Source organism: Lycium barbarum, chromosome 12 (genome assembly GCF_019175385.1).
Source record: "Lycium barbarum isolate Lr01 chromosome 12, ASM1917538v2, whole genome shotgun sequence".
Classification (NCBI taxonomy): domain Eukaryota; kingdom Viridiplantae; phylum Streptophyta; class Magnoliopsida; order Solanales; family Solanaceae; genus Lycium; species Lycium barbarum.
In genome coordinates, this window is record NC_083348.1 from 95,598,708 (window position 1) to 95,615,520 (window position 16,813).

Below are 16,813 nucleotides of genomic sequence, written 5' to 3' on the forward strand. Positions count from 1 at the left end.
GAAGGAGTCTTTGGTCATTTTACTAACGTCATCTACTGATTAAATTTTGAGCAAAATCATGTGACACTTTGACTCTAAAAACTAGCAAAATCTCCACCTGACCCCTTTATTCACGTCTCTCTGTGAGGAAACGGACAAGAGTGATGCTTTCGAGTTTATCGATCCCCAAAGCTCCTCATGCTCATCCTCAATTCAGCAACTCCTCTCCGCTTAATGGCAAACCTTTTCGAGCTTCACTCATCTCTTGCGTTGGGTAATGCATTTTTTTTTTTTTTTTACTCATTAGATTCCCTTCTGATTCTATTTCTTTCTCTTGCCTATTTAAGCCATTAATTTACTTGCTTCTCTCCAAATTGTAAGAGGAATTGTGCTATTCATAACAGGGAAATATTTTTCTAGAATGAAAATTAGGAAAAAGTTGCTCTTTTAGCCACCTGTATGATTCAAAATGGCCTTGGTGCCCGGTAGAGTTGCTCATTGCTAGGTGAGAGGGAGCGTGGAAATGGCCTCTTTGCAGAAATGCAAGAGGAAGGCTGCTTGCAGCATATGCCACACTAGCAGTAGCAGGAGGAGCACTTCATTACAAGCCCTTTTCGGTTATGGTCAAAGCAAATTGGATTCCAAAGAACTGAGAAGCATCAATTGAAACCTACAGATTTATGATGTAGGTAAACCGGGTAGTGTTATTGGTGGATGATTAGCGGGGGAGCCATTTATTGTCATGTAGACAACTGTGCTTTCTGACCTTTACCTTTCTAGTCTCATGGTCCTGGCCTCAGTATTTATGTTCAATCATAGTTCGCTGAAGATTAATTATTTTAGTTCCGCCATGTACTCCAAGCAAAGCCGTACCCCTTATGTTTATTTTGTTGTTAAAAACTTATGGTAGATCTTAGAAGTTCAATGGGTGCAGAAAGAGCTCCACGTTCTAGTTAACCCTGTAAGCCAGTGACCATAATCTCATTTGTGGCAAACTCCTGGAGAATTTAAACTTTCTATGAGCGGAAGAGCTAGAAATTGTGTTCTAATTAAATGCTGAGTACGAGTTCCATGCCCTCATCCTTGTTCATCTTGTACATATTGTATAATGGGCAAAAGGAAATGCGTCCCAGTTACCCCATGTAATAACTCAACTTTTGTTGGGTTCCGGCCCTATATGGTGGCTGGTTCTGTGAGCCTTTTTGAGTTGCCTTGGTGTTGCGGCATATGTCATTTAAATATTAAGTCAAAAGACGGGCAAAAAGAGAGACTGTTCGTCCACTTCAATACACAAAGTATCTTTATTTAATGGGCTGAAAATTGTTTTGTTTGACTTATTTCAGGAAGAATGCAGAGAGTAATGGCTCATCTAGTGGACCTTTCCAGTTGGAGTGAGCACGAATCCATCCTTCTCCCCTACCATCTAAGTTAGTTTTTTTATGTGACAATTTTTTTTCTGTTTATTGTAACTAAAATACTACATTGTTTTGCAACCTAGGTTGGGAAACCACAATAGGGATGAGGTACTGCAGTGTTTTTCTTTCAGTGGCTTCAGTCTTGCTTTACTACGTGTTTTCATCTACTACAATATTTTCGTGTTTTCTTTTTTATAGAATACTCCACAAATGAGGAGTGGTGAGTTAGAAGAGAAAGGCACTGACATTTGGAAACTTTTCAGAGAAGCTCAACAGAGTAAGTTATTGTTGATGCAATTTGTCCGTCCGAGTTTACGTAGTACCTGTGTAATACATCCTCTTATTGTGTTTTATCGAATGCCTTTTATCTAGATATCTTGTACTTGAACAAGCAACGCATCATGGCGAAGGAAGAGCTTGATAGAGTAAAAAGAGAGAAAATTTCATTGCTTGATCGAATCGAGCAACTAGAGAAAGCAAAGCTGATTAATACAAGAAAAGGTAGTGGTACTACTTCCATTCTCCTTTTATCTTTTGCAGGACCTATCACAGAGTTTCCTTCAATGAGAAACACAATATCCTACACGTGAACAGTCAAAGAAACCCACAATAAGAGGGGCAATCTCAGTCAACTGAGACCAAAAGGGTTTACCACAAAAAATACAGAAAATTCAGTCAATCTATTACCCAAAATTTTCACCTCCAGTAGAACCATCAATTGACCAATGAGATTATCCCCAAAAGTTTGTCTTCAGCATTTAGCCTCAGATAGATGACCCAAAAAGGGCCTTGAATGCATACTTCTATATGGTAGTAAAAAGGCAGGCAACTCCCTCAACTCGACACCAAAAGACACTAAATATTCTAGTTTCCCACTCTTTAGGAAAAGAAAGTAGTATTCCATCTTTAGAAAATATGTTGAAAATATATGAAATTGATGAAGTACATTTTGATCTCTTTTGATACTTTACAAGTGCTAGGTTTAGGTTATGCAGGATGTGTAATCGTATGTCGTATGTCCCCAACTTTTAAAAGTTTGTGTCTTGTTATCCCGTTCAGTTTTCAACACAACACTAGTGTCTGATAGTTAAAAAAAAAAGGGACTGTCCAAATGCCATTTAGGACGTATAAAGTGATTCCCGTAACATGCTCTAGGTTGCAGATATAATGGTCAGATTCTTCGACTTAGTATGCATTTTCTAATCCAATTTCTTGTACGTTTTGTATCTTCTCGTTCTGTCTTCCTAGTCCATTTGATGACTCTTGGCACATGTTCCGGAGAGTTTGCATGTGATAAAACCAAGAGCTCATTGGTGGTTTCATGAAACAGATAAGTTCTCAATCAGCGCCGAGTTACTATTAAGGATAGACGCTATGGTTCTTACCAGTTTGATTGGCAGCAAGGAGGCATCAGAGTTTAGAAGGCTGATCATGGATTCAAATGTTAGTATAGCTGATTATTTCTCTGAGATAATGCATAAACAGGATACGGAGCTTCTGGTAGAGCTGCGTCACTTCTCTGGGAAAAGTAGAAAGTAAGTTTTCAACAATGTGTTTCTCCAATCTGTTGACTAATTCGGAAGGTATGACTTTAGAAGCAAACTTTGGGCAGAAGTTTAATTGCTCCAGAAGTATTTATTTAACAATTTTCACCCAAATACTTTATTGCTTGATTTTCTCTTTGGATTAAACTTAGTTCTAGTGATCTATTTTTTGTTAAAATTGTCTTAATCATGAAGGTGAAACTGACCTGAAATTTTCAATCAGCTTGTTTTGCTTTTAACAGCAATATGCTGATGCATTAGTGCTAGATAATTTATTACAATTGAGTTTTCTGGACTTCATCTATTCTTCTTTTTGTTCTGATGTTCAGGTCCGGTTACCACATAATCCACATTTGTACTGAAATGGCACCATTGGTCTCAGTTGGATCTTTGGCACTATATGTGACCGGCTTATCTCGCGCCTTGCAAAGAAAGGGACATCTGGTCGAGGTTATCTTACCCAAGTAATCAAGAATATTTTTGCCACTCTCATTTTTGGTTGGGTTACAGGTTGCACTTGCGACTTCTTTATTTATGCTTTTCTTGAACTACCATCTCAAGAGCCATTATAAAAAGCAATTTAGATTCAGATGTAGATGAAAAGAGATGGGATGTATACTCTATTTAAAGGAACTAAAGATCTATTTCGATTATCTTCTTTTTTAGGATGCAATTTAACTTGTTACGTAAGTTACCTAAAGGTGCTCTCTGCTAAGTTCTAGGAGAACCAACACCTGTATTCATGTTGATCTCGTTACACCAATTTTCTAGACATATATTAGTTTAGCACTCATCAGCTTCTATGAACTATGTATCTATGCATAGGTGGTGTTCTCATTCATATACTACTTGTGCCTGCTGCCTCTTCATGTTTACTCTGTTTTAGTCATAAGACGTTTTAGATAAGTGAAGTTCATGGATTCTGCTGAATAAATTTAATACAGGTATGCTAGCTTAAATTTAAATGAAGTTCATGGATTACGAGAAGTTGATGCGGAGTTCCATTCATACTTTAATGGTCAACAGCGTGGAAACAGAATCTGGACTGGGTGAGTTTCTGCTTAGTGTGTTCTAAGTTCAAAAAAAATAAAATTTTGATCTATTTTCCTTTCTGGGGTGAGGCTGATTGTCAGGGAACTGGAAGAACATGGATAATTACAGTTGGAGAGTGGGGAGTTGGTGTCTAAACTACATCACACTGTTTATATCAAACTTTATCCTGACACTAACTGCAGTAAACCTTGCATTCATTGTTACACAGGGTTGTCTATGGCATTGGAGTGACTTTCATAGAACCTCTGTACTATTCATCATTTTTCAGCCGTGAGAACATATATGGCTACTCAAATGATTTTGAACGGTTTGTAACTATTCAGATTACCTCACAATTGAATGAAGTAGGATAAGAATTTCATACTTCTTATTGTTCCCCTCAAACTCTTAGCTTCCTAAAACTTTTCTTCTAATTTTTTACTTTCCCCATTATTCTCAAGCTGATCCCAACTGGTTTGGTTTGATGTGTATTAGATTGATTGCTTAACATGTACTTCCCCGTTCTCTCAGCAAGAGGACCATTTGATGCTCAACTATTCCGTATTTCTTGCTTTTTTTCTTTCTTCCTTTTTAAAGACTGAAGGCGCTTATTTATGCATGTCTTCGACTTAATATGTTCTTATGCATAGTCTTTATATCCGATTCAAGTATATGTCTGTTTTGGAACACTCTCTTGATATCAAATGTGATTAGAACTTGAAAACTTCTCAGAATGCAGCCTTTCAGCTGGATTACTTCATGATGTTGTTGGTCAACTCTTATTATGAGCTATTTATTTTGGTTAAGGTTGCTTCATGCTTGACTCTAACTGGAAAGGACTTTAATAAACAACATACTCCAGACACCAGTTTTTTGTTTAGTATCTAATAATAATTTGAACACAATATTTCCAGCATTCTAAAGTTCACTTCAAATGCAGAGATATCCTCCTAATATGTTGTATGAATTTCAATTGGTTTCTTTTGCATCTTCTCTTTCTTCCCACTTGTCTAAACCACTGATCTAAAAAAAGTATGAGAAATTCATATTGGACTAATGTTGAGAAGCACGGTTACACTATTCTTCGTTAACCAAAGCTTGACAGCTTATTGACTAGAAGAGGGCAGGAATCAGTTGATCATGCTAAAGATTTGATTTATTTGCTGTATAACTGCTTGACTAACATCTATGGAATCTAAGAAACTTCTAAAGAATAGTAACATCCATACTGAGAGAATGTGCTGTGAAATGTGGTCAAGATCCAATGTGATATGTTAATGCTAAATAAGTTAGCTCCTTTTAAGTTGTAGCAATGATAGAAAAATGCTAGTATTCTTTTGTTGTTTAGAGCTGAAGTCAGGTAGAGAATGACTTCTCTGCAAAGTTGTTTAATTTTGCCGAACTTCTTTATATTTCTACCCCAAACAAACTCCTAATTGCTTGAGGCTAGCTTTTGAATACTTTTCTGTTTGATTAGACTGGATGTGTTGGGGCTGTATCATGGTAAACTTAGATCAGATTCAACTATCTCTACTGAATTCCTCTTTATCAACAAGGTATAATTTCTGGAAAATTGCTTAAATTGTTCTCTGGCTAATCCTTATGATATTTTTTGGAGTAAATGACGCCAAAAACTGCAAATAAAGGTATCAAGACTTTGAACATACTCCGTTCATCACAGAATTGTCCAGGTTGTATGGCAATAGAAGACTTGAGGACCATGTTATTGAGAATAAAGTGCTGTTTGGATGGTTGCTTGTTCAAGCATAGGTGTATTTCTGTAGATCTGATAGTCTAATTAGAAAAAAACAGCTACTAGTGGGGCAGTGCATTTGTGTACACCTCGACCCCTCCCTCTTTCCCACCCCAATCTTTCTGCAATGCAGCCGGCCAGCTGTTTGAAGAAGTTACTAAGTCACTTGTATTTAGTGGCGTTTTGTGATCTATTCTTCCTGCATGCGCTTAAATTTTTGGGTGGTTAACTTTAATTCTTCAGTTGTCAAGTAGTGACATATATTTTCCTCTGAATTATCATTTGATGGCAGATTCTCCTACTTCTCTCGCGCTTCATTGGATTATATAGTTAAAGCAGGAAAGCAGCCGGATGTGCTTCATATACACAACTGGGAAACATCTATTGTTGGTCCACTGTTTTGGGATGTTTTTGTAAATCAGGTTCACTTCGTAGCATTTGCATTCAACAATGATAAACTTCTTACTTCATGTTTACTATTAGTTGTATAGATCTGACATCACTCTGTTTCTTCTCAACGTGGAGCCATTTGATTGCCTTTTTTTTATGAAGTAAATATTTTTTTCATTAATAAATTGGCCAAAATCGGCTGTATACAAGATGTATACCCAAAAAGTAGAGAGTCTACAAAATATATGATTCTTTAAAAATGACACTCAATCTTCTATACAACAAGCAACTACATGGGTGCTCCAAGAGAAAATAAGGGATCAGAGACTACTCCTCAACTGAGACCTGAGTAAAACTCATCTCTACCCCTTCAAAAGCTCTCCCGTTTCTCTCTCTCTCCCAACAACCCACATTAATGCGTCTTCTCCCACTCTTCCAGCTGACCATAAATTCTTTTACGGTTCCTGGCATCGCCCATGAGATACTAAACCAACTAAAAATATCCCACCATAATCTCGTGGCTAGACCATAATGTAGAACAATATGCACATCCTCGCCCGCCTCCTTGCACATGTAACGCCAAACTGATGCAAACAACCTTCTACTTTCTAAGATTTTCCACCGTCAAGATCACTCCTCTAGTGGCTAACCAAGTGAAAAAACACACCTCCCTTGGCATCTTAGTATCCGTAGCAAATTATATGGAAAGACGTCCTCCTCCCTAACCAAAATTCTCATAAAAGGACTTAACAAAGAATACTCTGTTATTCTCTAAACCCCACCTCATACCATCGAGGCTATCAACTGGCATGCCTTGCTTATGAAGCAAATCCAGCAATTGTTGAAATTCAGTCACCTCCCAATCATGGAAATCTCTTCTGAATCTCAAGTCCCAAAAAATCTCTTCACTTTGTATCCCCCGAATTTTGGCATGATACTCCATAAGTGCTCGAGAATTCATCTTTCAACAAGGGATCTTATGGGTTATTATTTAGTTGGGTCGGGTTTAAATGATGGAGCGGGTTTAAAAAATGATTTCGGGTTATTTGGGGGATAATTTCCGTCAAGACAGGGGTACATTTGAGAACTTTAAGGATGAGAGGGGTATTTTGACCCAAAATAAGTTCGGAGGATATTTTTAGCCCTTTTTCCAAAGTAGAGGGGTATTTTTGACCCTTTTCCCTATTTCTTAGGCAAAAACTATGACGATTGATGTTTCTGTCAAAATTAGCTTTCTCTCTGCATTGTGGTTGATGCTTTCGTCCTTCTCAAATGTACAGGGACTTGAAGGTACCAGGATAATGTTGACATGCCAAAGCTTGGAGTCTCAGGCAAGAGCCCCATTATGTGTTCTTGACTATTTCTCTTAGAATGGCTTTGAAATGTACCAAGCCTCTTGACAATCTCTAAAGGTCATATGTGACAGTGTGTAGAGCAACCTGAAAAGTTAGCCCTATGTGGGCTTGATCCTCACGGACTACATCGTTCTGACCGTCTGCAAGATAACCACAAGTCCCATCTTGTCAATGTTTTGAAGGTATTTGATGCTTTCTGACCTCCTAACTGTTTGCCGCCATTGGATGCTTGACTGCACAGTTACCGGATGCCGTAGGGTCACATAAGTGGAATATCTGTCCATTAGAAGGGATTCCTACTCCATATTTTACTGCACATGATAATTGGAGAGATTTTGAACTTGAAAGCAGGCACATGACATCTCCGTCCACGCTTTTCATTTATATTTGTCTATAAATATAAAATTCTTGTTTTCTTTTGCCTTTTGGTTTCCTCGTTAAATGGATTATGTTTAGCTAAAGTTGAGCTCGTTTAGTGGGCATCATGTAATATTTTGCTCCTTTGTCTTCGTCCAGGCTGGAGTTGTTTACTCCAATAAAGTTATTATAATGTCATCCATGCAAACAAAAGGGCAGATAATTAATGCTACGATTCATGGTCTGGAGCCCACCTTAACCATACACAAGTATGTGTTCCTCTTCAACATTTTACAATTAGGACTAGTATGAATTTCTGATTCGTTGGCAAGTTTTATTCTTTGCTAGAGGCTCTAGAGATGCTTTTGCTTTGCTGCAACAGATCAGTAGTCTCTTAGGTTTGTTTCTTCTCTGGTGTTTATTAGGTTTTCATTTGCTAATACAGTTTGATTGTAGGGACAAGTTAGTAGTTGCTCCTCCTGGATTTGACAGTTCAGCTTGGGATCCTTCAGTGGATAAGTTTCTTCCACAAAACTACAGTGCAGATAATATGAAGGGGAAATCTACCTGCAAAGTCTCGTTGCAGCAGCATCTGGGGTTGCAGGAGCAAGCATCCATTATTCTCGTAGGTTTTACTCTGGTTGAAGATTTACCTGCAAAAGTCTATAACCAAACACTATGGATAGGGATTTCTCAAAGATTATCTCTTCTTTTAGCTTCTTCTTTATGAGATTGTCTAGGTCAGTCTGCCTGATGATATACTGCCACTAATCAAGGGACAAAATATTGTACTATATGAGAAAGTACCACTGAAGTTAGAAGAACGAAGTAGCTGAGGGGGGAAGTTTCTGGAAATTTGAAAACAGACATTTTCTTCACTTTCTACTGATGATTTTAGTTTCATGTAGTATGAATGATATTGAACTGTGCTTTCCATAAGGAAAACCGAGGTGTCCTTAATAGAACTCGGTAAAATGTCTGCATTGCTGGTAAATTTTATATCCTTACTCTATTGGATGCCTTTTAGGAACTTGTAAACCAAATTTTCTTTCTGAACGTTATGGTTCCTCTTGGTAATTTTCGCTAGGTACTATTCCATGGAAGATTGGTGACATGCAATTTGATGTGCGCGTCTTTTGCTCTCTCTGAAATCCATTATAGATTCTTGATTATAACTTGCTTTGTTTTAAGGCATCCATCTGTTGTGTGTCCAGATGAGGACATCATTGCTGTTGTTCAAATTTAATATTGCGTTCAAATTGAATCTCAAACTTGAAATTCAGCAAATAGCAACCGCTGAAGAGATCTCATGGAGACAAAAATCAAGATGTTTATGGTTGAAAGAGGGGGATAAGAATACAAAGTTTTTCCAAAGAATGGCCAACTCTCATAGAAAGGGCAATACCATTGACAGACTCAAAATAGGGGATGAAGTAATTGAAGACAAAGGAAGGATCAAGGATGGTATTCTGGAGTACTATCAACAAATTTACAAAGAAACTGAATCTTGGAGACCCTCAGCTGTCTTTGAAGGTCTGTCAAGTCTCAACACAGTGGATAAAGAGGACCTTGAACTTCCTTTCACCGAAATGGAGATTTTAGAAGCTCTCATGACTTGTGCCCCTGACAAAGCTCCAGGCCCTGATGGTTTCACTATGGCTTTCTTTCAAAAATCATGGAACTTCATCAAAGCAGACCTGCTAGCAGCTTTTAATTTCTTTCATCAGAACTGCCAAATGGTGAGATCATGCAATGCCTCTTTCATTGCTCTTATCCCAAAGAAGAAAGGGGCCGCAGAGCTTAGAGATTATAGGCCTATAAGTCTTATAGGCAGTGTCTACAAATTGCTGGCCAAAATTTTAGCTAAGAGGCTCGGAAAAGTGGTGGATTCCTTAGTTTCTGGACAGCAGAGTGCTTTTCTGAAGAATAGACAGATCACTGATGCATCTATGATTGCCAATGAAGTGCTAGACTGGAAAATTAAAAGTGGTGAGACTGGGATCCTATGCAAATTAGATATTGAGAAAGCTTTTGATCAGCTTAACTGGGCTTATTTAGTCAACATTTTGAAGCAAATGGGTTTCGGGGAAAGGTGGATAAGGTGGATTTATTTCTGTATTTCGACAGTGAAGTTTTCAATTCTGGTGAACAGAAGTCCAGTTGGGTTTTTCTCTTCTCAAAGGGACTCAGGCAGGGGATCCATTGTCCCCTTTCCTCTTTATCATTGCGATGGAAGGATTATCTCAGCTGTTAGCAAAGGCCAAAGAACTTCAGTGGATTCAAGGGTTCCAAGTGGGCAGAAATCCTTCCACCTCAGTCTCAGTCTCTCATCTACTCTATGCAGATGACACCCTTATATTTTGTGGAGCTGATTGTCAGCAGGTCTCTAATCTCAACACTACCCTCATGATCTTTGAGGCCATCTCTGGACTTCATATCAACATGCGTAAGAGCACTATATATCCAGTGAATGAAGTGACCAACCTAGAAGCTCTTGCTGATATTCTTAGCTGCAAAACAGGCTCCTTTCCCACCACCTATTTGGGACTTCCTTTGGGTGCTAAATTCAAATCATCTGGGATATGGAGTGGGGTCATTGAAAGAATGGAGAAAAGACTAGCCACTTGGAAGATGCAATATCTCTCATTGGGTGGCAGGCTCACCCTCATCAAAAGTGTCCTAGACAGCATTCCCACTTACTTTATGTCACTCTTCCCTATGCCAACCTCAGTTCTAAAGCAAATTGATAGGCTTAGAAGGAAATTCCTATGGGAAGGTAACAGTGTTACTCATAAATTCTCTTTGGTCAAATGGCAATCAGTTATTCAACCCAAAGGCCAAGGGGGGCTGGGGATTAGAAATCTTAAGTTTCATAACAACAGCCTACTCATGAAGTGGCTTTGGAGATATGGTCAAAATGAGGCAGGGTACTGGAAGGAAATCATCAAAGCTAAATATGGTATTCAAGACCACTGGACTGCAAAGAAAAGCAATGAACCACATGGTGTTGGAGTATGGAAACACATCAGTAGTCTCCAAGAGGAATTCTTCCAGGCTGTCTCATTCAAGGCTGGAAATGGGCTCAAGATCAGATTTTGGCAGGACAAATGGCTTGGGGACACTTTAGTAAAAGATTTATTTCCCTCACTATTTCTGATAGCTTCTAACAAAGAAGCAACATTAGCTCAATATAGAGTTAACAACTGTTGGACACCAATTTTAAGGAGAAACTTACAGGATTGGGAAGTTGATGATTTTCTTTCTCTATTAGAAAGTTTGGGACAAAGTACTTTGGTGGCAGATTTTTAGGACAGAATACTCTGGGGCAATTCTAAGGAAAAGATTTTCACTGTGAAGGAATGTTACAACAACTGGTGCTCTCAAAATAGCCTTTTAGAGGTTTGGCCTTGGAAGCTTGTATGGAGAACCAGACAGCCTCTCAGAGTTACTTGCTTCACTTGGACTGCACTGAAGGAAGCATGCCTAACACAAGACAATCTTAGAAGGAGAGGTGTAATAGTTGTTAACATGTGTACCATGTGCAAGCAGACCAATGAAAGTGTCAACCATCTATTTTTGCACTGCCCTGCAGCAGCTAGCCTCTGGTTTTTCTTCTACTCTATGCTTGGTCTACAATGGGTAATGCCCTTCAACATCAAAGATGCATATGCTAGCTGGATACTCTGGAGAGTTGACAAATCCATTAAAAGAATTTGGAGAATGATCCCAGCAGTAATTTTTTGGACCCTATGGAAGGAGAGAAACAACAGATGCTTTGAAGGAATCTCAACTCATATTTGCTCTCTAAAGTCTAGGTGTTTAGTTAGTCTTTTTAGTTGGCATTTTTTTGCCCCTGTAAACAATGTGGGTAACTTTCTAGATTTTATCAGCTCCTTTTCTCTAGTTCAGTAGAGATAGGATATCTTTAGATTGTTCTACAGGTTTTGCCAAGCCTGCCAGCTTTTCCCATCTGTAACCTTGCATCTTCTTGATGTTTTACTAATGAATTTTATTACTTTACCAAAAAAAAATATTGCGTTCAATAAATGTATCAGCATATGTTTAGTTTATTAATGATGTATCTTCAGGTAGGATGCATCTTCTCAGATATCTCTGATATTGAACTGGAGAACCTCAAGACACTTATTTGGATGGCTTCAAGGAGAGGTGTTCAGGTCGTTCTTCTGAATAAGCTTGGTGGCTTTTCTCAAATAAAATAAATTCTAGTACTTCTTATTTATTGTAGTACATTTGGCCTAAGATGAATTTAAATGGAGAAACATATAGATGACCCCAATTTGTTTGGGATTGAGGCGTCGTCGTTGTTGCTTTTCTCAAATAAGTCATGGTTCTATTTATGTCCGTCTCTGGATGTCGTAGCTTTGCTGATGATGTTTTCGGGGAGTTTTACACTTCCATATAGAAAGCACTAATTACTCCAAAAGTTTTGTAGCTGTTATTTTGGTCTTCCTTTGGAGTTTGTTAACCAATGAGAATTTTAATTGCCGGCGTGCAGTTTGTCTTCATGGGCTCAGGTCAAACTCCTGGTTTAAATACGGCAATGGAATATTTTGAGGAGGAACTCAAGGTAATTGCATTCCTTCTTTATCAGGGTATATTTGTGCCTCACCTTGCCTGTAACACCTATGTCATTTAGTTATATCGGTAATTGTGACAGGAAAACTTAAAAGAACTTAGCTAGCTACTTTTGGTAGAATGAGACAATTAGGTAGTCCAGTGGCCCAAGTCTCAGCCATGATTCAACTCCTGATCGACCACGCAAGCTTTATCTCAACGAAACCTTGTCAGTGTCCTTGTACTAAGGTTGTGGCTAATGTCTTCGTGAGGTCTTCACTCACAGGAATAAAGAAAGTTTGGAGTCAAAAGCTTTTGGGTTCTGTAAAAGCGTGTTCAAATGTTGCTGTCTGTTTAGCTCATGCCATGGATCCAAATGTTGGGAGGGGTTATGCTTGTGTTATGTAACCATAAGGGGTCCTCTGTTGCTGCTGGATGCTCCATTTTCCTCTCTTTTTATGTGTTCTTGTGTAGTTCTCTGACAAATAAAACTGGAGTTAGCTTGCTGGTGTAGTTATTCAATAGTATTTCTTACATGTCATATTTTGATTATTTTCTACTAGCCATGTTATGCCTCTTCTTGCATGTATCCACTGTGCCCTAAGTTCGTACTTTCTCATGTTTGAGAGTTTCTTACATTTTCTTTATGTTTTTTACAGTATTTTCCCTCTGGAGAAGCAAAATGTTTACTTACTCCCTTGGGCCTTATCCCTAAATCTTGGGGTCTGTGTTTGCTTTTCAGGGGTCATTCGACCTTCTTGTGATCATGAATTGGACATACATTAATTTACTCCTTGGAAAATGAAATTTAGATATCAGAAACTACATGAAATGTACTATAGGTTGCAACTTTTTCCACATAAATTTGACAGCATAATAGATTTGAAACCCTTAGTCAAAGATCTATTTTGTTCACTCTTGAGAAGACAAACTGGACTGAAATCTTGGGACCAATGGAGTACATGTTAAGTTCACCTGATCCATTTTAGCCGCTACTGGTCAGAGACCAGTTTGTCGCTTGGCCTGTAATTGGGAACCGCAGATGTGATGAAACTGTTGTTTGGAATAACTAAATTGTGAAGTCAAAATCCATAGTTGGAAACAAATTGCATCAGAATTCTTATCTCTTAAAGTGATTCTTCTTCCTAATAGTGGAAACGAGATGACATCTATGTTTTTGGTACTTTTATGTGCAGTATTGCAATGTTGAAGTTATCCTAATATGGACATTCCCACACTAGACTAAAGATGCAGTGTACATGATTACCTTCATTGCAAAGTATAATTACACAAGATTTTGGAACTGAAATTAATGTTGAATCTTTTAATACCACAGGATGAAAACACAAGATTCCTTAACAAATATGATGAAGCTTTAGCACATTTAGTACTTGCGGGATCTGACATCATGCTATGCCCTTCTTTTGATGATACAATACTCCAAGTACCGGTAAGTAGTTTCCGCAAAACTCATCTATTGCAATCTTTTGTGGACTAATGTGGAAATATAAATAACATAATTAAAAGAGAAAAAAGAGACTACCATGTACCATGGAGGTATGACTTATGCCGGACCTACCTTCTTATTAATGATTCAAAGGAGTAAATAGGAGTGATATGAAAGCCTGAAGCCTTGTCTTCAAGTTACAAAGAGAGACTGAAAGCTAAAAACAAAAGCCTAACCTAATATTACATAGTAGAAGACATCCTTAAATACTAAGAAGGCTTATTACCAACTTCCCATGGGGGTATGACTTATGCCGGACCTACCTTCTTATTAATGATTCAAAGGAGTAAATAGGAGTGATATGAAAGCCTGAAGCCTTGTCTTCAAGTTACAAAGAGAGACTGAAAGCTAAAAACAAAAGCCTAACCCAATATTACATAGTAGAAGACATCCTTAAATACTAAGAAGGCTTATTACCAACTTCCAGTTTATCTAAATGATCCTTTGTTCCAGGCACACGATGGGATGAATTGCAATTGCACCTCTTGGAACAGACCTGAATTTCATTAAATAATCCGCATGCTGATTATGTTCTTGCATTCATGTTGGTTCACTGATTAGGTTTCTGTCAACACATTAGTGTATATATCTTCCTTGAGAAATACTGAAACCTTCTATTATGAAAAGAAGAAATATTTGTTGCTTCTGACAGTTTCTCACTTGATTCGCATTTACCACCAACTGTACTCTCATTGGTCGCATTGCCCGTCGAAGAACCACAAGTTTTAGTTTCAGCCGTTTCATATAAGGCATTATCTAAAGGACTGCAAGCTGAAGAATTATTATTTACCATGGAAGACATTGGCCGCACATTTTGCTTCAGTATGATGCATGGTTGGACAAGTGAAGAAGGGTTCTCAAAATTTGAAAACATACTATCATTACATGAGCACCCTTGACAGATGCATCATTCTTTGCTTTCCACAATTAATCGATGAACCTTGTTAATGACACACTTAAATTGACATCATATTTGCTTCTCTTTAGAGTCATTAGATTTTAATCTGTCTGCATTTTTTCTTAGATCCTGAAATTTTTATGCTCCTGATGTTTATCTGTTATATATGTCTGTAGCTCAAGGCCATGAGATATGGAGCTATGCCTATTCTACTGAATTCTACTGACAGAAAATCCGGGTTAGTTAACAATGAATGCAAAATAAAAACAACTTTCTCTAAGGTTTGTTATTTCCTTGCCTGCTGAGAAAGTTCACGTTTTTCATCAAATTACTGGATGAACAGGCACTTTGTGGATCGTGATCTTGAGGGCAGCAAATTCTCTGGTTATATCAAAGATAACTTCACCAATATTCCCCTGAGCCAAGCAATTGATGAACTTGTACGTACTTGAGTCTTGTGAAAGTCGTTCTAGCCTCTCCACCCCTTCCCTTTCCCATGGGCCCGAAAGACTTGATGAATATGAGAAAACTTCACTCTTATTCAGCTGCCTGCTCCTGGTAAATACTTCTCTTCCCAAAAAGAACAGGCTTTTTAATCTTGCTTTATTTCATGTTATTACAGAAGAATAACCCATCAAAATGGGACAAGAAGATTGTTGATGCCATGACAAAGGATTTTTCGTGGGATGCAGAGTGCTGTGACATTCATATATCCGCATATGCAGAAATAAAGAACTTGTAAAGTAGATTTTCTGTACAGTCATGTATTTATATCTTTGTCCATGCCATGTGGGTGCCTATTGCATATAGTCTAGAGGATGGTTTTTTTTTTTTAACTTGAGAAAAAATGATTAGAATGCCTATTCTTTTAGAGTCATTGTTTTAGTCAACAGATTAGGACGGACATAAGTGAGGGCATTGCCCATTCTAACAAATAATTGAATGTTCTCTCTAATGAATAATTGATATGGAGTATATCTGAAAAAACATAGGTTTTTCTCTCTTTCCCCTCTTCTATGACACCCATCCCCTGTTCCCCAGCCCTCCCACCTAAAAGAGAAATTCAGAAAACATTAAACGAATAAAAAAATGAAATGAGAGAAGGTTAATGTTGTTGAACATTTTCCTTTACTTTGCCTTATAACCCTTCTTTATGCGTATAGGACAACTTATGTCATCGTTCTTTGGGATGAATAGAAGTCTAAGCTAGACTAGAGGCATTCTTTTTCCGCTGGTTAGCTAAGTTGATATTCAGAGGCAGTTTGCTAAGTTGTTGCATCTTATCAGAGCTCACAACTTGCTTTTTTTATAATGTTAGTTGGTGTGTGACAAAACTCGCTCTTCCCCCTCTCATTTGTGTCAACAACTGATAGTGCAAATCTGTCATTTCAGTCTGAACAGATTTTGTACCAGCTGATTTTCATATAAGCGTCTTCTGAATTTTAGGCCTGCAGTATTTTGTACCAGATGATTAATCTTATTTTCAAGCTTGTTATCATTAGAGCAGGAAGTTTCTTCGTGAATTCTTATTTGGTTTAAGTTAGGTTTTGGGGGAACACTGGAACATTGTGCCCTTTTAATTATATGCTATATGTTATGTTATCAATTTGGTAAGAATTCACTCTTTTGCTGGCTTGACAATGGATTGGAATGTTGATCTGCATTTGTTGTGATTCTTGATGCAATTCATGCCATGCGATTTGTAATGGGATAACATGTTACTCCCTCTGTCCCAATTTATATGGAGGATTCAGAGAATGAGGGTCAAAAACACTTAATTTTGACATAGATTCTTCAATTATTTTAAAATTAAATTTACATATTTGAAAACTATAAAATAAAAAAGTACTATAAGTCAACATAGCTAATGGTTCAATACATTTTAAAAAAGTTTAAGAAAATTATAGTAAAAGGAGGACTGTTTGACTCCCCAAATAGTAATACCTTCACATAAAATGCGACGGATGGGGTACTAAGGTACAAGGATAAGTAGTACCATATATTAGAA

At 37.7% G+C, this 16,813-nt stretch overlaps 1 protein-coding gene across 6 annotated transcripts; it reads left to right on the forward strand.

The window, feature by feature from the left end:
- Positions 1 to 57: 57 nt before the first annotated feature.
- Positions 58 to 16,478, forward strand: LOC132623063 (probable starch synthase 4, chloroplastic/amyloplastic). Of its 6 annotated transcripts, XM_060337766.1 has the most exons (21): positions 108 to 253; positions 384 to 723; positions 1,323 to 1,370; positions 1,478 to 1,502; positions 1,593 to 1,671; positions 1,767 to 1,895; positions 2,725 to 2,929; positions 3,268 to 3,402; positions 3,883 to 3,987; positions 4,200 to 4,298; positions 6,016 to 6,145; positions 7,394 to 7,444; positions 7,540 to 7,650; positions 7,985 to 8,094; positions 8,174 to 8,450; positions 11,914 to 12,000; positions 12,342 to 12,413; positions 13,737 to 13,850; positions 14,982 to 15,043; positions 15,149 to 15,245; positions 15,428 to 16,478. In XM_060337766.1, coding segments are annotated over exons 2-21 (2,058 nt in total). In that variant the 5' UTR covers positions 108 to 253; positions 384 to 721; the 3' UTR covers positions 15,548 to 16,478. The 6 variants fall into 6 exon arrangements, with proteins under 6 accessions (XP_060193746.1, XP_060193747.1, XP_060193745.1 ...); XM_060337762.1 differs by lacking the exon at positions 384 to 723 and having other exon boundaries at positions 59 to 253; XM_060337765.1 differs by lacking the exon at positions 384 to 723 and having other exon boundaries at positions 60 to 253; positions 8,282 to 8,450.
- Positions 16,479 to 16,813: the final 335 nt, after the last annotated feature.